General features: G+C 36.4%; 1 protein-coding gene across 9 annotated transcripts in view; it reads right to left on the minus strand.

Annotated features, from left to right (window-relative positions):
* The window catches only part of CNTN5 (contactin 5), a 603593-nt gene that overhangs the window by 163784 nt on the left and 417601 nt on the right, over positions 1 to 22208 (minus strand). For all 9 annotated transcript variants that reach the window (XM_015279880.4, XM_015279870.4, XM_040707026.2 and 6 more), the window contains 1 exon segment: positions 20775 to 20870. In XM_015279880.4, coding sequence (XP_015135366.2) covers positions 20775 to 20870 — 96 coding nt within the window.

Consider the following 22208-nt stretch of genomic DNA (forward strand, 5'->3'; position numbering starts at 1 on the left):
CCTCTCCAACAGCTCCACCTCCTTCTTGTACTGAGGGCCCCAGACCTGGATGCAGTACTCCAGATGGGGCCTCATGAGGGCAGAGTAGAGGGAGACAATCACTCCCCTCACCCTGCTGGCCACCCCTCTTTTGAAGCAGACCAGGTCTTCCAGACTGCAAGAGCACAATTTGGCTCATGTCCAGTTTTTCATTCATCAGGACCCCTAAGTCCTTTTCAGCAGAACTACTCTTGATGAATCCTTCTCCCAATCTGTACACATAACTGAGATTGCCTCAACACATTTGGTCTTGCTGAACCTCATTAAGATGATGTGGGCTCACTTTTCGAGTTTGTAAAAAAGCAACAGAATTTTTGCTGAATCTAAAATTCATACAATGTATGCTATAAACTTCAGTTAGCACTTTTATTTGTGCATATGCACAGCAATTGTATTCCTGCCAGGAGCCCAAAATCCAAAGCACAGACAAAAATGATAACAGTTTGATTTGTTATCATTAGCCTAATGACATTGAAGGAACTGCTGCTACTTTCATCTATAAGGGAAAGTGGGAATACACTTTCATATATCCAAAGGATTTTGGATCATTGGAACTGATCTGACCATATGAAGTTTCTCTTGGACCAATCTAATGAGTGCATCACATTCTTAGATATAATTTGGAAGGTTATGTCCATACATTATGCATAGATTTCAGTGGAAATACCTTGATCTCCAGGAAACTCTGAAATTTCCAATGTATGCTATGCAGAATAATCAGAAACAACCACAGTTATCTTGAGATTTGGGGACTCAAGAGATCTTAGCTGACAGAAATAGATGGATGATCTTGCAGAAGTGATTTTACAAAAAGTTGTTAAAAGAGCTACTTCAATTATGGGAAAATGGGTGTACCGTGACATTGATCCATTGAACAAATCCCTCTACTTCTAAATTTTAAGCCATGGTAGAGAAGAAAAAACACACTGTTTTTCATATTCTGGAACCCTGTTTCATGTTTGCATCCCAGAAAAATTAAAATTTAGTTTTCTTAAATCACAGGATTACATATGAAAGATTTCCAGTTACAGGAATCATTTACTTTTCTGCTTTTTTTTTTTTTCTTTTTCCTATCAGTAGCATGCATAAGTGAATACTCTCATAATTATGACACTTAAAAATAACTAATAAAGAGATGATGGAGAATTAAAATTATATAACATTGCTATTATTTCTAAGTCTGTTATTCATACTACAAGCACACACTAAAATATTCTAGAACAACAGCAAATAGTTATGTATCACAAGTACCACAGCTGTTCATCACAGGTGCAGATGTAAATTATATGAAAGGCCTTGCATTTAAATATCATCTGAAATCCCACTTTTATGAAATGGTAAATTGATGAATGAATTTTAAACCAAGAAGATGCCAAAGACTAAGAAAACACTAGTTCAATTTGTATACAGATTGCTACAGTTAGAAACTTCAAGATTGTATTTTCCTGTAATGATTTGGTTAAAAGATTTTAGAACCAGTTTGATTAAGCATAGAGCACAACATAGAACACAGTAACAGTATACAGTATAGAGACAGTTGTGATGAAGTAGTGAGAAGAGCACATCTATCTCCTGCCAAAAGGAATTTATTGTATTGTATGGTGTGAATTTTTTTTTTTTTTCACTATCATTTCTTAAACAATTTAGTAGATCTATTTTCTCTGTTTCACAACATTAATTCCTAAACTGTCACAATGTTACATATTTCTCATGAGGGGTGAAAATGGAGCATTGGCATCTCAGCACTTTTGTTAGTGCTGTGTGATGTTTTTGGACATATAATTCTTATGCAAAAAATGCTAGTTCTATGACAATGCTGAAGTCTTTCTGTCATTGAGGTACAGTGAGATATAAGTCTAATTATTTTAACAAGAGAGGCAGAGGCCTTCAGGTATCACCAAATATTCACTCCTTTATTTGTTAACATGTAATTGTTTCCCAGATTTGTTTCAAGGCTTCTCTTCTGAGAAATTGCTTCTTTTTTTCCTTTAAACATATAAAGATACAAGAGTTGCCATAGAAATTCTCTTAAATGTTGCTAAAACCTAAAGGTACAGCTCACATAATGTCTAATTATTGCATCTTCAAGGGTAAAGCATGCAAACACACATTCTGTAACTGCACTTTTGTGGAATTACAGTGTCACAAAAGAAAGAAGTCTGATTTATGTATTCTTTTTGCAATGTGGTAGGAGATACAGTAATCTATCTCCTCTGGTGTCTTGTTGGGAAAATATATTCCTCTTCCATTTAAGGTTTCCCTTGATTACCCCAGTTCCACCAGATGGCAATATCTATTGAATAAGTAGTACTGATGGCGGCCAAAGTCTGATGTAATCTGGGAGTTCTAGGAACTGAGAAGAAGCTGATTATTCTCGCTTTCTTAATCATATAAAACAAACAACAGCTACAACAGTAAAAAAGAACAAGAGCAACAACAACAAAAATCACACACAAACACAAAGCTAAATTTTCACTACCAACCAAAAAGAACACCCAATTCACTCCAGATTAGTAGCTGAATTTGCTGTCCATAAATATGAACCATGAAGTTTGCATGATGGCTTCTTTACCATTCAGAAATACTGGTTTTTGTTGTTGTTGTTTGGTTGGTTGGTTTTGTTTTTCTTTGTTTAATAAATGATCAGGAAAAAAAGCATAGATCTCTCCTGTTGAAAACCTTATTTCATCTCAATTCCATTTTAAACCGCTATCACCACACTTGATATTTGGATAATCACTGTATCAACCACAGAATAAGAGTGCAATGTGCTGCACTTTCTAATGGTGGAATACATTTCACATTTTACAGAAAATGTTGAAGGCTTCTTTTTAGCTAAAATGAATGATAACTATAGGTTGCTCCTCCAGCCTCCCACCACAACCAGATAAATAATTTTAGTGCATTTCTTTGTGCTGTTGTGACTTATTATCAGTGCTCATTAATCCTCCAAGAAAATATTTAATGAAGGTAATTTGTTTATTGCTTTGTAATGCCCTCATATAGTGCAAATAGATAGTGTCTATGTATCAGCTAAGAGTGAAATTGCGTCTTTTCTGCTCTGGGGGCTCTGTATCTACTGCTCACTTACCTGAAACACAGTTCTACCAATCACTTATTTATCTTTGTTCATATTTAATTACAATGATAAATCTTTAAATATTTTCTGTCTTATAAGCATTTACATAGCTAACAACTAAAATATATTGGAAAAAGCAAAGATAGTATCAAGACTGATTTTATACCAAAGGTTACAAATGTAACATTACCTTTCCTACTGTACATAGTATAATCTCATTTTTACTTCTGACATATGTGAAATGTAGTCAAATATTGAAACATATAAAGGTTGATGAAATATATTTCCCACACATTTGATCTGTAAAAAGACAACATTTAATACAACAAAAAGATGGCCTTTTTTCTTTTCTTTTCTTTTCTTTTCTTTTCTTTTCTTTTCTTTTCTTTTCTTTTCTTTTCTTTTCTTTTCTTTTCTTTTCTTTTCTTTTCTTTTCTTTTCTTTTCTTTTCTTTTCTTTTCTTTTCTTTTCTTTTCTTTTCTTTTCTTTTCCCCTCCAGGGAAAAAAAAAATCTAGGTTAGTAATCTAGGTTTGTATTTGTACTTGATTTTCATTGTTATGATTTAAAAAAAAAATATTCTGTGCCAGAAACATTTAAAATATGAAGTTCAGAAAGATCTCATGGATACTTGTCCTTCAGGCTCTTAGGCAAGTTTAAACAAACATTCTGAGCCTAGTCCTTAAAAATGTCTGAGTTACATTGCTAAATTCAGTTCTGTAGAATAATCTCTCTCAATGCTCTGTCACTAATTGGAAAATTTTGTTTTGTTTTACATTCATCTATATGTATTTATTTACTTCTTGCCATACTCAGTTAATTTATCACATGGAGAATATCAGAAACACTTCCTGATTAATCTATATTAAGTTTTCATAGTTACAGTTATAGGTTGTTCTCCTGATCCATATCAAACTTTTATCTGCAAGGCTAGATAAAGCAAATCTCTTTAACTTTTTATTAGAAGCATGGTTTTGAATCATCTACTTAGTTTTATCAGTTCTTTTGCTTTTCTATGTCTTATTATGTAGCAAATAAAGCTGAACAGGTAGTCTATTTAAGATATTAACAGTGCTGATAACTGGAATAGTAGTCTCAGATACTTTGTAGTTAATACTCTTACTTGGGGTTGGAACCAGATGATCTTTAAGGACCCTTACAACCATTCTGTGGTTCTGTGATTCACACTATGTCCTAGGACTAAATTATGTAATTTTCCATACAACTAAGTATTTGATTTTTTATAATAGCACTATATTTTTTAAAGAAAGAATGTGGTTTAATCACTTATTCTCCTTAATTCTCTCTGCATACACAATTTATTTATTTATTTATTTATTTATTTTGCTAAGTGTAGTACTTTGCATTTTCCTGAATACTGTGTTACTAATTTCAGACCATTTTCACTGATATATATATATATATTTTATATATATATTCTTGTTTTGCGCTCTGCAATGTCTATAATCTCTTGCAGGTAAGAATCATTCACAAATGCTACCTTTATTTAAATTAGGCCACTTGCACTTTCAATGATAGTTTACTTTAAATTTGATATGATTTGTTTTTTATATAGTTTCTTTATAGCCCATTATCACCTTAGGACAAGGAGAGTACCCCCCCTAATAAACGAGAAGGAAAAATTGTCAACAACAGATATGGAGAAGGTTGATGTACTCAATAAGTTCTTTGCCTCAGTCTTCATTGCCAGTCTGGCTTCCCACATCTATCAAGTTCCTGAATGTCTAGACAGGAGTTGGCAGAAGAAAATCATTTCCTCTGTAACAGTTTGTTACAGACAAGTGTGAGACCACTTGATGAGACTGAACGTGTGCAAATCTCTGAAGCGTGATGACATGCATCCCCGGGTCCTGAAGAAATGAATAGATCTTCAGAAATGTAGTTACCAAACCAATTCATCATATTAGAAAAGTCATGGTTGTCAGGTGATGTCCTGGTAACTGGAGACAGGGAAACACTTCCATTTTTAAGAAAGGTAGAAAGGAAAATCTGATAAAGTACAGACTGGTAAATCTCACATCACTGCCTGAGAAGATCATGAAACAGATCCTCCCGGAAGCCATGTTAAGGCACATGAGGAATGAGCAGGTCATCCAAGACAGCCAGCATGGCTTCACCAAGGGAAGGTTGTACTGATGATGATGACCAATCTGATGGCCCTTTATAACAAAGCAACAGCATCAATGGACAAAGAAAGAGCAATTGATGCCATCAACCTGATGCATAATGCATACAAGCTCTGGAAACGAGAGCATGTCACCTGGGAAGAATACAGGGATGCCATCTGGACTTGCAGATGTGGTATCAGAAAAGCCAAGGCGCGGGCAGAACTGAACTTGGTGAGGGATTTGAAAAACAATATGAAGACATTCTACAGGTACATTGGCCAGAAGAGACAGGATAATGTGAAAGGAGAACTGGCTTCAGTGGACAAAAAGAAGGCTGAATGAGTTCTTTGTTTCAGTCTTCACTGGCAGCCAGGATTCCAGTGTTTCTCACGTCCCTGAGCCCTGCATCCCTGAACCTATAGATGGGGACCAGGGCAGTAACCCCCACCTCCCCCCCCCTCCCCCCATTGTAAGGGCAGAGTCAGTCTGAGACTGCCTTATGAGACTGAATGCGTACAAGTCTATGGGGTCAGATGCCATGCATCCCAGGGTTCTGAAGGAGCTGTCTGAGGTGGTTGCCAAGCCACTCTCCATCATTTGAAAAGTTGTGGCTGTCAGGTGAGGTCCTGGATGACTGGAGGAAGGATCACATCACTCCCATTTTTTAGAAAGGGAGCAAGGAGGACCCAGGGAACTACAGGCCGGTGAGTCTCATCTCTGTACCTGGGAAGATCATGGAACAGACCCTCCTGGACAACATGCTTGATCACAGAAGGAATGAACTTGTGATCCAAGACAGCCAGCATGGTGTCACCAGGGGAAGGTCATGCTTAACCAATCTGGTGGCCTTCTACAGTGGAGTGACGGTTTTGGTGGACAAAGGGAAGGCGACTGATGTCATTTATCTGGACTTGAGCAAGGCCTTTGACATGGTCCCCCACCGCATCCTTATCTCCAAATTGAAGGGATGTGGATTTATTGGGTGGACCACCTGATGCATAAGGAATTGGTTGAAAGGCCACAGACAGAGGGTGGTGATTAATCCTATATCCATGTGGAGGCTAGTAACGAGCCACGTCCCTCAGGGGTCTGTCTTGGGACCAGTGCTTTTACACATCTTTATCAATGCCATCAGTGACAGAATTAAGTCCACCCTCACCAAGAGATGACACCAAGCTGAGTGGTGCGGTTGACATGGTGGAAGGAAGGGATGCCGTTCAGAGGGACCTCAACAAACTCGAAAGGTGGGCCCTGGTGAACTTAATGAGGTTCAACACAACAAAGTGCAAGGTTTTGCACTTGGGCCAGAGGAATCCCAGGCATTTATGCAGACTGGAAGGAGCAGTCTTTGAGAGTAGCCCTGCAGAGAAGAATGTGGGGGTCCTGATGGATGAAAAACTTAACATGAGCCAGCAGTGTGTTCTTGCAGCTCAGAAAGCAAATGGTACCCCAGACTCCATCAGAAGAGGGGTGGCCAGCAGGGACAGGGAGATGATTGTCCCTCTCTAGTCTGCTCTTGTGAGGCCCCATCTGGAGTACTGTGTCCACGTCTGGAGCCCCCAGTACAAGAAAGATAGAGAACTGTTGGAGAGGGTCCAGAGGAGTGCCACAAAGCTGGTCAAAGGGCTGGAGCACCTCCTCTACGAAGACAGGGTGAGGGAGCTGGGCTTGTTCAGCCTGGAGAAAAGAAGGCTGCAGGGTGACCTCATTGCAGCCTTCCAGTACCTAAAGGGAGCCTACATACAGGAGGGGAGTCCACTTTTTATGAAGGTAGATAACGGCAGGACAAGGGGAAATGGTTTTAAGTTGGAGGAGGGAAGATTTAGGTTTGGCATCAGGGGAAAGTTCTTTACTATGAGAGTGGTGAGGTGCTGAAACAGGCTGTTCGGAGAGGTTGTGGATGCCCCGTCCCTGGAGATGTTCAAGGCCAGGTTGGATAGGGCCTTGGGCAGCCTGGTCTAGTATTAAATGTGGAGGCTGGTGGCCCTGCCTGTGGCAGGGGGATTGGAGATTCATGATCACTGAAGTCCCTTCCAACCCTGGCCATTCTGTGATTCTGTGAACCTGGAATTGTACAAGACCTTTGATATGGTCACATGCCTTTTCTTATCTTTCACTTGGAAAGGTAAGGATTTGAAGGGTGGACTATTCAGTGGGTAAGGAATTGACTGGATTGTTGCATCCAGAGGGTTCTGGTCAATGCCTCTATGACCTCATGGAGACTGCTGATGAGTGATCTCCACCAGTGGTCTGCCTTGGAACCAGTGTTCTTCAACATCTTTATCAATGACATAGACAGTAGGAACGAGACCACTCTCAGCAAGTTTGTTGATGACATCAAGCTGAGTGCTGTAGCTGATTCAACAGAAGGAAGGGATGCCACTAAGAAGGACGTGGATGTGCCTGAAAAACAGTCCCATGTGAACCTAATGAGGCTCAACAAAGCTAAGTGTAAGGTGTTGCACTTCTGTCAAGGCAATTCCAGGTATGTGTACAGACTGGGAGAAGAACTCATTGAGAGCAGTGCTACTGAGAAGGACTTGGGGGTTTTGGTGGATGAAAAGCTGAACATGAGCTACCAGTGTACTCTTGCAGCCTGGAAGACCAAAAGTATTCTGGGCTGCATCAAAAGAGGGCTGGCCAGCAGGGTAGGGGTGGAGATTGTTGCTAAAGTAGGACTTTACCCTCATGGGACCCCATCTGGAATGCTGCACCTGAAGAAGCTGTGGATGCCCTATCCTTGGAGATGTTCAAGGATGGGTTGGATGGGATTCTGGGCAGGCTGATCTGTTGGTGGAGAAAACCCAGCCCTCAGCAGGGAACATGAGGGCTGGAACTAGATGATCTTCAAGGTACATTCTAACTCAAGCTATTCTGTGATATTACGTTTCTGTGATTGAGTGTTCAATTTGCAGAAATCAAATGCAGTCAGACTATGGAAACTCCTTTATATTTCAGAAAAGAGGAGAAAAGGGAAGGGAAGGGAAGGGAAGGGAAGGGAAGGGAAGGGAAGGGAAGGGAAGGGAAGGGAAGGGAAGGGAAGGGAAGGGAAGGGAAGGGAAGGGAAGGGAAGGGAAGGGAAGGGAAGGGAAGGGAAGGGAAGGGAAGGGAAGGGAAGGGAAGGGAAGGGAAGGGAAGGGAAGGGAAGACTGACATTTGATTTTTTTTGTTTGTTTTTTGCTATATATTGAAATAACTTTTGAGATATCATATTCTCAGTATCATTTTCTTGTAACATTTTGGAACATGTATAGGCATGCTCTAATTTCAGAAATTGAAGCCATTTTAACAACACATATAATTTACTTATTTAAATATGAAAATATGAAATTAATGTACATTTATGGATGAAAGCTGATTGTGAAAATATATATATCTATATATATTTTTTTTTGCCTAGGATTTTTAGGATTGAAATAGATTTATTATTAAAAAAAACACAAAGAAGAGAAATCTCTAACCAGAAAAGCAGATAATTTACAAATAGGAAGTTTAAAAATATTCCTAGAGAAAATAAAAGAATTCAAAAGTATAGGTCTACTATTGATACTCATCTATTATTAGGTAGGAATGAAAACCAATGCTTATGTAGAAAAATCCCAAATGCACCATATAAATTGGTTTTCTAACTTTTCTAATGTACCTGGTAATGCAGATATCACTGTGTAGTCCTATTTTGTATGAAAAGCAGGAGTAAAAAATGGATGATAAAAAGCAATAAACAGTCTTAATAAGTGGTAACGAAGAACTTTAGATTCTAAGAATTGACAATTAAGCTCTTTTAGTCAATAATAGAGACTTTATAAAACAGTTTGGACATCAGTAATTTCAAATTTAAGAATTAGGGATAATTTTATTCTAGCAGTTAAAAAGGGTAACTGAGAAGACACTCCATTATAAAATCATTAGCTTCAATCCTAGATGAAATAATTGAAATTATTTCAGTGACTGATATGAGAATTGATTAACATCAAATTAAATGTTTGATATAATTAATAACATTGGAGAAAAATAAATCTACTCAAGCTCCATTTATTTTATTGTTATTTCTATGGACAAAGGCAGCAAATTTCCTGTAATACACCTAGAACTGATGTTTGGTAAGGTACATTTTTGATTAAAAGAATTGGAAGAACTCCCAAATAAACTTGTTGTCCATTGAAAAGATTAAAAAATATTTGTAAAACATGATCAAAAGGAACGGTTCTGATCCTGTTCTGGAACACTGATCATTCACTACTGAATATTTTAATTGTTAAAAAGAAGCTAATGCACTCAGAATCACTGTTCTATTGGGGTGTAGATGAAGACTGGACAGTGACCAATGTACAGAACAAACCACTGTTAAATTCTGCTTTGGATAGCGTACTAGCATTAGATTTTTTATTTTTATTTTTATTTTTAATGATGGAAAGGTTTTGAATACAGAGAAATACAAATTAATATTTTTTTAATAATACAAATGAATGATAATTCTTATGTTGCTTCTAAATTCCTGCAGTAAAATCAGAAACAAACTATCGTCCTCATATGGAAAGTATGGCACTGGAAAATGCTGAGGAAACTGTTTGATGCTCAGGAAAACACATCACACATCATATAGAATAAATGTATTAAAAAGTTTTAATTATTTTCTCTCTCTGTTTCTCTTTCACATTTTACATCACTCTGTAATTATCCCCACATCCAGCTTCTGAGTTTTATTTTCAAATGTTGAGAAAAATTAGCAATATAAATCACATAATGATAATTCAGATGCTGAAGATCTAATGCTCAGCTCCTTCCTGGTATATTTTTTTAGGATTAAATTTACCAAGGAATGGATTCTGAATTACATCTTTCTGAACACAGTGAAACGTATGCTTCAGTGAATACCTTTTAAAAAAAGTTGTAGTCCCCAAAAGACAAGTTTTAAGAACTAAGAATGGCAGTGACAAATCATTTTTTTTTCATCTCAATTAAAAATAACTTCAAGTGCAGATGAGGAGGAAGAAACATTTCACATCAGGAAACTGCCCTAGAAAGCCATTAACACTGTTTAACCACACTGTACAAATAAATCACTATAAATAACATAAGGGACAATCGATCATTTAAAATTTAAAAATGTGGAGACAGTAACTCTTACCTGTTGTTACATATAAATAATAACAGATAAGTCGCTGTGCACATTGCTCTGCATGACTGGAACAGTGAACTACTGCCATATATCTTCTACATGTCATATAATTGTTATTTTGAAAGAATACATAGCCTTCTGCTGCCTTACTTCCAGCTAAGGGCAGTGTCCCATGACTATAGTCTCTCCTCCTTATCCCCTTAGCATTAGGAGTCAAAGAGATAGCTGATGTGTCACAGTATATATATACACATGATATGGAAAATAATATACTTCTCCAAATATCTCTGATTTTTTTTCTAAAAGTGATAGCATTGTTCATGTAACCTATATACAATTTTTTTCCTTTCTGTGCTGACGATGTGAGTAGTTTTCAGAATACTAATGGTTTTCAAAGACCTTTTCCTTTTCCTAACTTCCCTTCCAAAACATCCTTTTCAGAATTCAACAGTTGTTGAACAATAACAAATGAAATTTGAGGCACTTAAACTGCTTCTGAAAAATTTGGCATATCTTTTCAAAGTTCATGTCTATAGTTTAAAGTTAAAAAAAGGAAAAAAAGGCTTTCTGATGCCTGTATAACAGGAATCTGCAATGGGGAAATGATTCAGAACATTTACTTCAGCTATTCAGATTTATGAAAAATTAGAGAAGAGCAGAGTGATTCAGAGGTACGATAAGCACTACTCATCTGCAGACTACCTCCACTAAGCAGGAAAGTTAAGCACTGAACATCTTTATACTTGGCTTTCACCCCTGAAGTTTCCTGAGTCACATCAATGTCTAAAATTCCTAACTCTGTTACATCACTGGACTCGTCTGGAACTTACTACATATCTCAGAGAGTAAAAATGGGAAGCATGTACAAATGATAATAAGTAGCATTCACATGTCGATTCACAGGCCACCACATCTCTTTCAGAACTGTACATATAACATTTTTCTAAGTGCATATCTACAGAGATAATTTTGATAAGCACATGTAAGTCTTATCACTATTTTATTTTATTTTATTTTATTTTATTTTATTTTATTTTATTTACTACACTAAGTAGATAAGGGATGGACTAATGGATTATGGTCATTCTAAGACCTTCAAAACAACTGAGCCCAAGTCTTAGTCTGTGACCAAGATTCCAGATTTCTTACGTCTGATATGAACAAAGTAGAAATAATCAACTCTTGTCAGTTGTCTAGTATGCCTGAACTTCAGCAATGAAGCAGAAAATTTTAAGCCAGACTACTGAACAACAATAGTGACAGAAAGATCTCAGAAGTTAGTACCATAGGGCTACAACTTTCTCTCATAACTTTGTCTCTTTCCATACCATTGCGTTGACAGATCCTGAGTCCTAATGAACCTTGAGATTCAGCAGGAAAGGCCAAATTGAGGAACATAAGTGCATCGAGATATATATTTCGTAGCAATTTATTTTGCCTTTGTTTTGCTTTTGAGAAGGAAAAATGAGAATCAGTCATCCCAACTAGAATAGTTTTCATACAGTTTCTTTTATTTGAAACATTCTTGTTGAACGGAGTAAATGTATGTAAATATGTCTCACTAAGAACTGCATTACTGAGTGCACTTTCATATTGTATTTATAAAATAAGTAATAACTGACATTATTATGTGGACAATGTTTTTAATGGCATTGTATGGAACACACATCTGCTCAGCCTAGAACTTACTCCTTCAGAGTCAAGACTGACCTCATAACGTCTTCAGTTTTCATCTCAACCAGAATCAATACTGAATTCAGCATTCATGTGTAGACTGAGAATGGTAGAAAAAATTACTTTTTCTTAAAACACTAATATTTTCGTTCTCTTTTAATCCTTTAAAATTTACTCGCAGTGGTAATGGAGAGAAAGATTTAGACTCTAGATCCTCAGAAATGAGTAATTTCTCATTTCTTCCTCTTTCTTATGTTTTCTCTTTTTTTCAGCTATATGACCACCATTGTATTCGTTCTCCTTAGTTATAATTATTAACATGTGAACTCTTTCTTGCTAATCTTTTCTGTGATATGGAGAGGTAATTGGGATTAATTAAACACAATAGACTTAACTGTGATGTTTGTGAAATTGTGCTGTTCATGCTATCGGTTTAGTAAAATATCAAAACTAAGTAGCAAGTAGATTCTAATAGAAAGAGCATAATGGGAGAATTAAATTTGCAAAAATTCTGTACCTCTCTAACTGTAACTACTGTAAGTTTCTGTACTCTTCCATCTATTAATGCTGTGCTATTTTTGAAATTATATAACCTACGGCATTGAAAAAAGTTTTATAACATTTTTTTTTTCTGCTTTAATTGGTATTTTTTACAAGATTTGTTGGTGAAATGTGGTTGTGACACCATGAACACAGATTTCAGTTAAAATTAGCAGGGTAATACTGTCTTGATTATTCACTTCACTAAGGGGATCCTGATAGTTCTGTCTAATTTGTTCAGACATCTCAGTAGCAGGCTACTATGTTGTCTCCAGGGAAGAGGAGTTTATCAATTACAGAAGCTTTTCATCATCACTGTCCCTTATGTCATCTTTTAGACAAATAGCACGTGTCTATTGCCTGAAAGGCAATAAAACAAAAGAGTCAGAAGACCAACATACTCATGTTTTTTTTTTTCAATTAATTAATCTCTCATGCTTCTCCCCTCTTTCCTTGGTATCTTCTATGATTCTTCTAAACTGGCAGCTGAGGTAATATTTGATTATGCTAGTAAGGCTATAAAACAACAGTATATGCCCCTCATGCAGAATCTTGTCAGAGCTGCCCCTTTACCCAATATCATGTTTTGGCTTCATTGATGATGGTTAACCAGCTTTCTCTCACTACATCTTCATGGCTCCTGAACAGTAGAACAGCTCCAGACAGAGATCCAGTGGATTTTGAGCCACTAAACTTTAAGTTTCTAGTGTAAATTAACACATTTTTTGAAATAAGTATTAATTTTTTAAGAGGATGGGAATTATTTGTCAACAGTGATAATATTTGGAAAGGTGCTCTAAAAAAACCTATAAAATTACAAGTTTCTTGAGAGAATTTGATGCAGCAACACATTTATTTTATGTTATTGCTCTTAAAATTATTTCTTAAAAGAAGAATCAGGGCTTCCATGAAAAGAAATGTTAAATGAATAATAATTATTTATTCATATGACTACTATATACATATTGCCTAGAATGTGGTACATATTCAATTCATGAAAATGCAGTTGAAGCCTAACAATTCACTAGCAACAGACTGGGAGTATCTCCTCATTAGCAAACATAGCTAGATAAAATGCCACCCTACTGAAAATTCTATTATCCACAAAATCTTAAATTTCATATCCTCAAATGCATGCACTGCCTTCAATAAGATTGAGGAAGGAAACACGATAAAGTGCTCCAGGGAAGTCAGCAGGAAAATTACTGGTCATGTATTGAGTAACGAAAAGACCATAGAAGGAAAAAAAAAAAAAAAAAAAAAAAGCAAAGTTAATTGTGTTTGTTCATTCCATAATGAAAACTACAGGCATAGTCATCAATCAGTTGCACAGATAAAGAATACAGATCGCTGTACTGAGACGTGTCAGGGGCCATGAACATTTGCTTCAGTGATAACACACATGGGAATTAGTGTTATTAGACAAGAGTGTTTCAAAAGCATTTTATTGAAGATGATAAAGTAGCGGATGCAAGAGCGAAACATCTAGGATAAACTGTGCCAAAGAGAGAAAATATCCCATTGAATGATTATTAACAGAGAATTAGGACAAGAATATAGAGTTAAAAGGAAAGGACATTGAGGTGCTGAAGCTAGTCCAAAGAAGGGCCACAAGGCTTGTGAAGGGCTCGGAGAATATGCCCTACGAGGAGAGACTGAAGGAACTGGGGCTGTATAGCCTGGGGAAGAGGAAGCTGAGGGGATGTAAGAGATTATTCTTTTATATGATTGACTCAAAGTTTGCTGAGGAACAAGTCCAGGCAAGTCTTCCAATATCTGAAAGGTGCTTACAGTGAGAGTGGGGTTAGTCTCTTCTCACTGGTGACTGGTGACAGGACGAGAGGAAATGGCCTCAAGTTGTGCCAGGGTAAGTTTACATTGGATATCAGGAAACGTCTTTACAGGAAGGGTTGTTAAGCACTGGAATAGGCTCCCCAGGGAGGTGGTTGAGTCACCGTCCCTGGATGTGTTTAAGAGCCATTTGGATGTGGTGCTTAGAGACATGATTTAGCGGAGTTAGGCTAGTATGGTTAGGTTGTGGTTGGACTTGATGATTTTTAAGTTCTTTTCCAACCTGAGTAATTCTATGATTCTATGATGCTGACTAAGCTGAAGGCTCACACTTCCAGGGGCAGGCTAGAAAAGAAGATAACTTTTCTCTTGCAACACAATCACATCAGGCCCTATACCAGGTTGAAGACTGTGGAGCACATTGCCAATCTTTGCTTGACTGTCCTACCATGCCCACTGTATAGTCCATATTTGGCATCTTCTAATTTAGTCTTAAAATGTTTTTTCTCCCTTTATCAAAAAGCAAAGTTTGAACTTTGTCATTACTCAGTTGAAGTCAAATAAACACAAAAATATAATAAAACCTGAGAGTGTAGTTCAGGTACTCTTCAACTCATGGTAGCTAATTCATTCAGGTGGTAGGATTGGCTCCTGAAATCATGCTTTTAATACATTTTGTATTTTCATTACAACAATTCATATGTTATGGACATGTGAGGAACAGAAAGAGAAGTTGCTTCATCTTGTTCTTTCATACGTGACATACTAAACTCATTATACTTTTCTGTCCTTTAAAATTAGCAATCAGTACTTAATACTGTTAGCTGTGGCCTGTTCCTGATCCTTAGCATCATGCTCCCAAAATGAATAAAAATGTGTGAAGAACAATCTATGGCATTCAATTATGGAAGAGATAAAGTAGAGTTAAGATGGTTGTTTATTATGTCTTAATATAGGTCCCCTTCATATAGGCCAACCATCTGATAATTCTAGGACAAAGGTTTATCTTCCTTTTTAACACTGATATGTGTTAAGGAAAAATATACAAAAAACTGTAGCATTCATCTTAATCTCACTTCTGCTAGTAGTAGAAGAAACATGAGAGCATTGGGCAGTTCAGCCTTCTCAGGAAGTAGTTAGAAGGAGATTACAGTTATGTCCAGTTAAGGTGAAATGTTCTATTTACCATCACCTGTGTCATCGTACATCTAGTCTTGAACTCTTAATAGAAAATACTGACTGGGGAATAAGTTCTACTTAGCTTAAAAGAGAGTTATGACTGGATGCATGACCCGTTCAGGTCTTATTTTGAGAAGACTAGCAGTATTTATATTAGGAACCAGCTACACAGTCCAATTCATCATTCACAAGGGAGAAGAGAAATGTGACTGTTCCAGCTACACACTGGTTTCTCATGGAATTAAAGTACACAGCTTTCTCCTAAGTTGATTTGAAAAGTCAGATGTGGAAAAAAACACCATAGGAAAAACAGCAACAACAACAACAAAACAATGCATATATTGTTTAATACATACAGAACTATTTTGATACAATAAATCACAGTCAGGAAGAAATATCACCTGTAGGGACAATTAGAATGGTGAAGAAGCACCCAGTGTTGAGGAGAGAGAGATGTAGGTACAGAGATCTAAGTTCATGCAGGTTTCATATGACTTGAACAACTGGATAGACAAACATAAAAACTGAAGTTCTTTAACGCTGTGCACTGAAATACCATCATTTAGAACCTGGATCCTGGGACAAAATCCACGTCTTTAAAACAAACTTGTGGCCTATGCATAAATAGAGAAAGTTTGGTATGTGTGAAGTTCACTCACAAATGCCATCCTAGTGTATCGTAAGATTTATGTATGCCTTCAAGTCAGTGTTTGATGTGGCATACATGCAGATATCCCAGTCAACTGCTTGTAAACAAATCGTGAGCATATTGAGGGTCCTCTAACCCAACAATAAGAAGCTTGTCATCATAACTAATTGCTATGCAGAAGTCTACTTCTAAAAATTCTGAAGTTATTTAGTCTTGCCCCATTATTTCTATGTAACATCTGTGTAGTATTGGTCTAACATGGGGAGCTCTGGGAAAAGAACTACTGCAAGTTTGTGGATCACACCAAGTTGAATGGTGCAGTTTGCACAATGAAAGGAAGAGATATCATCCAGAGGAACCTGGACAAGCTTGAAAAGTGGGCACATATGAAACTAATGAAGTTCAACAAGGTCAAGTGCAAGGTGCTTCACTTGGGTTGGAGCAATCCCAAGTATGTGTACAGACTGGGAAAACTTACTGAGAACAGTTCTGCTGAGAAGGACGTGGGGATTCTGGTGGATGAAAAGGTGGACAGAGGAGTCAGCAGTGTGCACTTGCAGCCCAGAAGACCAACTGTATTCTGGGCAGCATCAAAACATGAGTGGCCAGTAGGGCTAAGAAGGTGATTGTCCCCCTCTATTCTGTCCTTGTGAGGCCTGGTCTAGAGTACTTCATCCAAGCTCAGAGGCTGCAGCACAAGAAAATATTGAGCTGTTGGAATGGGTTCAGTGAGCGCCACAAAGATGGCCGAAGGGCTGGAGAATCTCTCTTACTAAGAAAGGCTGAGGGAGATGGGCTTGTTCAGCCTGGAGAAGAGAAGACTCTGCAGAGAACTCATTGCAGACTTCCAGTACTTAAAATACAGTCAGGAGGGAGACAGAATTTTTACATGGTCTGATAGTGCTTGGATAAGATGGAATGGTTTTAAACTAAAAGAGGTGAAATTTAGGTTAGATATTAGGTGGCAATTCTTTACTCAGAGGGTGGTGAGACACAGGATCACTATGCCCATAAAAGTTGTGGGTATCCCATGGAGGAGTTCAAGGTTAGACTGGATGGGATCCTGGGCAGCCCAATCTAGTGGGCGTCAAGCCTCCTCATGGTTGGGGGGGGGGGGGGGGGGGGGGGGGGGTTGATGCTTGAGAATCTTTAAGGTCCTTTCCAACAATGATTCAATTATTCTATTACTTATGAAAATTATGAAGGCATAAATGCTAGTGCCTATATTACAGTTTTAGAATTGGGTAAGATCACATTTGTGATTAAAAACTTCAATTTATCTTCTGTACAGATGTTGCATGCTGCCTTCGCTTCAAAGGGACAGCAAAGTCCCTTTGAAGCGAAGCAGAAGATGATCTACTTTGCTGACTCACAGAGTGCAGCATATCAACACTACTATAGCAATGGGAAACCTCATTCTCTATTAAGCTGCTACTGAAAGCTTTGAATAAAAGCCTTAAAAAGCTCAACTGAAAGTATTAATTTTGAGGGAAACATGTAAATCTTGATGAAATCTTCATTTTTAATCTTTCTGTGTCAAATCTTGTAATTAAGATAATTAAATGACTGAATGAAACCCAATGTTTACATTCTTTAGCATACTACAATGAAGAACCATAACCATGTTTATGGAAAAAAAAGCAGCAGAAACCTTTTTAAATGGAAATATCAAACAAAGCTTGTTATTTAAGCAGTGGGTAATTAATGAATCGCTCAGTTAACAAATTAACAGCCTGGGAAAACCATTCAGAAGAAAAAGGCAGTAAAAGGTAGAGAAGAAGTAGATGAAATGTTTATGGTGAATTTTTTTTTTTTTTTAAAGAATGAAATGCTATGTTTGAATGTCCAAGTTATCCATAATTAATGTATTTTTCAAGGGACAACTTCAGGGTTTGTAACAAAATAAGAATTTGCGGAAAAGCTTCTCAAGTAGACAAATTAAAATAATGTAGTATTCCTAGTGAAGTAAGAAGCATATGTATATATATATATATTTAAGTGATACTCTCGGAGAAGCAGGAGATGAGAATCTGATGGTAGCTGTTTGTCATATGGAGTTTGAACAACATCTTTTTGTTGAATGCATTTTCCTTCAACATTATGAAGAAGCAAATATGTCCTGTAAAACATCCACAATTTTCTGATAAGACATTTCTCAGCAAAGATAATGATAACTATTGATCCATTAAAATCAATATATATATATATCTTTATTTCTCTCATTTGAGTGCACACTGGAAATATTCTGAACATATTTGTAGTGTTTGGGGTTTGTTTGTTTGTTTATTTATTTATTTATTTTGCATATTTCATCTGTAAAATATTTGGAGTACAACATAGTGAACCTACACGAAGAATTTGTAGATATCAGAAGCTTGTATATGTTTGTTTGTATACTGCATCACCTTTTCATAATATATCAAAGCATCAGTAGACAGAAATGAAGTCTCTGTTCTTTTAAAGCCTGTGCATTTTTTATTATATTCTTTAAACAAATCAGTGTAGTATTTTTTCAGTGTTTTGTAAAGACATTCAGATTTTTCCAGAAGAACTGTTTTCTGTAACAAGAGCACGTGAGCAATATTCAGAAAAAAAAAAAAAAATCTCCTGTTTGAAAACTGTTAAATAAACCTGTATCTCTTTTAATGTAGTGTTCCAGCATTAAGTCTTTTCTTTTTCTTTTCTTTTTTTCTTTTTAATCTGCATTTACTATAAGGGCTCAAACTGGAAATTCTTAGGCATCATTGTAAGTATTGACTTAGGGATTGAAGAATGGGGTTCTGTTGAAAAATGGATTGATTATGATATGATATCATGGATTTATCTCATCAGATAGTAAGTGAAAATTATTCCTAATGATGCTGGTGAATGTGAATTAATCAATATAGTGGAGCTTGTGCTGTGCATCTCCAAAAAATCTCTCTGAAAGCCTACTCATAGCTCATTGTCTTGTAAATGTTAGATGCTCACGTTTCACACGTGCTTTGAATAGTTTTTAACATATCTTCTAGGTTAATTTGTTGTTTATGATTTTAGGGATCAGAATTTCTCAGGGCTGCTTAGAAGCAATATCATTTTGAAAATCAGAATCAGACCCAGAATCTACAATCCGGAAACTGAATGCTTTAAAAAAATAGTAACCGTATTTTAAATATTCCTGCACACAAATCTTTGACATTCCTCTTCTCTGTAAAAGGATTTGGAAGTTGGATGGAAGAAGGGAAGTTTCATGTTTCCTGCTTAACTTCAGTATTGAGCTCACACACTTCCCCTCTGAAGTTCTATTCTTGTTCAAAACTGTTTTTCATATACCGATTTTAATCTGACAGTCATCTTTCATCACTGTCGTGTACCCCACTACCAAAGTTTCACTGAATATTGTTGGAATGTAATCAGGTGTAAAATTTTTTGGAAGGATCATCGAGATAGCCCCCCCCCCCCCCCTCCCACCCACTGCACTGTTGTTGCCCATCCATCCTTACACTGTCAGTCTGTTTGAAAAAATACAGTTCAGCTCTTGACTTGGAACTTTTTTTGCCTACAACTTCTTCCCTGTTTATTTATTTTAATCAAACCTAAAAATCTTGCATCCAATTCTACCACTTGTGGACCATCGAGTCTAATTCAGAAATAGATTATGAGGGCAACCATAACAAGAAAATGTATTCAGAAGACAGAAAAGTAGAGAGATGATCAGATAATTACAAGTGTTAATCAGGCTCATCAATATAATACAGTAATAACAATAATCCTAGAATAGATATAAACAGAATACATCTCTACAATTGAAATTCAGAGGAGGTATTGTTTTCTACACTTCTTCTGTCTGCAATGTGACTTTTTCCAGAGCTCAAATCTGAAGTCAGGAAAAATCTATTCTGTATAGATCTCATTTCCCAAATGGGAAAACAATGGGGTATACTGCACCTAGTTGCAAACAGAATATTCTGTCTATAGCTGTGTCTCTAGGTATTATGTGTTATGTAAACATGAAAACACATTTAGCTATCCACAACCTTTTCAAGAGCACCAATCTGGAAAGCAGAAACACAATCTCTTTGGAATATCTACAATTTCATTTAGAAATTCACAGGTATTTAATGGAATTTATGATATATCTGGCTGCTAGTAATGATGCTATTGTGTACTGGAAACTAAGCTGTACAGCAAGTGGAAGTTATCAAAACCATGTTTGTTCTTCTGAAAAGAGAAGCCAATGCATATTCAAAATCCATATCTAAACACTGTCACTTAAAACAATTTTTGAAGGTTTCTAAACTGTGGGAGAAATATTATGTGATCCCAAGGCAGCATATTCACCAGTAGCATGGAGACAATTGATACACTGAACTTTTGTAGTGGGAATAAGACATTCTCATACAGAAATCCTGTTGCTATTCAATGGAATTTGCAGATTGAGCATTAATTACTCATTTGGTGCTCCAAAAAAGTCAACAGAAAAGTGCATATTTCATCTTCAAGATCCACAGTCAGATACAGATATCAACAATGTCAAGCATTCTATAATGAGCGTACTGTAGAGGATCAGTATGCATACAAACTGCAACCTACTGTACCTGGTGAATGAAGTGGAGGGGAGCACATCAGAACCACTCCTTGACCTTCACGTACAGAGACAGCACTTCTTGTCCGACCACTAAAATTCCCCAAATCTATTAAAAGAACACGGCAATTTTAGTTACATACAAACATTTTAGTATCTGTGACTACTGTGATATAATTTATTTCTTCTTCATCTAATGAATGATTCTGCAGTAATTTAATTATTATTACTTTATATTTAGAGAATACTGGGGTGGTTATTCCAGCATAGCTAGTTGTTTTGGCTGGTAGTACAGCTTGAACTGAAAATATTTCTTAGTTAAAAAATCTCTGCTTTTCACTGGTATACCATTTTGAGTATGACTTCATGTAGGTTTGTTTTAAGTTCTACATTATTCTAAAATAAAACATGTATATCAGCCAATATATTTTTTTTTTATCAAACCAATGTTTAGCTTTTATTTTAATGCAAAATTTATGAAGACAATAACATTTTAAAATGGATTATTGCTGAGTCCTTTTAAAAGCAATGTGTGTCATCAAGGATTTTTTCTCAAGGTCAATTTTTCAGGCAAGAAGAATGTCACAAATTTTCCACAAAATGTTCTTGCAGCCGTCCTTCTCAAGAAAATGTGATATGAATCTTTTCTGTATGGGTGCTTTAAGGAACAATTTGATTTACTCCTCACATGTTGCCAAAGTGCGAGAGTGTATACATGAATAAACTTTATGGGTTGTAAAACATGTACAAAACTAATTGGTGGATCATGGCTTCACAATGTTTTCAGAAACCTGAAACCAGATCAAGCAATTTCTCTGTAGGTTATAATATTATCATTGCAGTACTTCCTTTGTCAGTACTGGAAGAAAACAAAACAAAACAAGCAAGCAAACAAGCAAAACCCCCCAGTATTCTGCAGTTCCCTGACAATGGAAAGAAAGCAGTAACACTAGTGACTACCTGGAACCCATACTGTAAGCATGCTATATGCATGAAAAGAAAGAGAGAGAGAGTCATTAAAAAAAGGAATTTAAAACTAATATTTCACTCTAAAAACTCTTAAAAATAAAGGTCAATTAAAAAGATGCCATCTGCATCTGCTCAGTATTCTTACTATAACATAAACCTCCAATTCTCTTTCAGACAGGCCCACATAGAATAAATTTATCCTTCGTATTATGGTGATATACTTGATTGGTTGATTAGAAAATACTGCTTTTTGTTTGTTTGTTTGTTTTATCCTACAGAGAAGTTCATTTTATGTAATAAAGATGAGTTATTTACCCTTATCATAGAGATTGTGGCAAAGACAACACTGTATCTTTTCAGAGCAGTTGAAGAGGTTCTAGCTACACAGTTTCCATTTTCTTTAATATGCTCACACCTAACAAATGCACAACCTTTGCCTCTTTGAGAATATATAGCCAGTCTCCATCGCTAATGTGAA

The sequence above is a fragment of the Gallus gallus genome, chromosome 1 (genome assembly GCF_016699485.2).
Source record: "Gallus gallus isolate bGalGal1 chromosome 1, bGalGal1.mat.broiler.GRCg7b, whole genome shotgun sequence".
Classification (NCBI taxonomy): domain Eukaryota; kingdom Metazoa; phylum Chordata; class Aves; order Galliformes; family Phasianidae; genus Gallus; species Gallus gallus.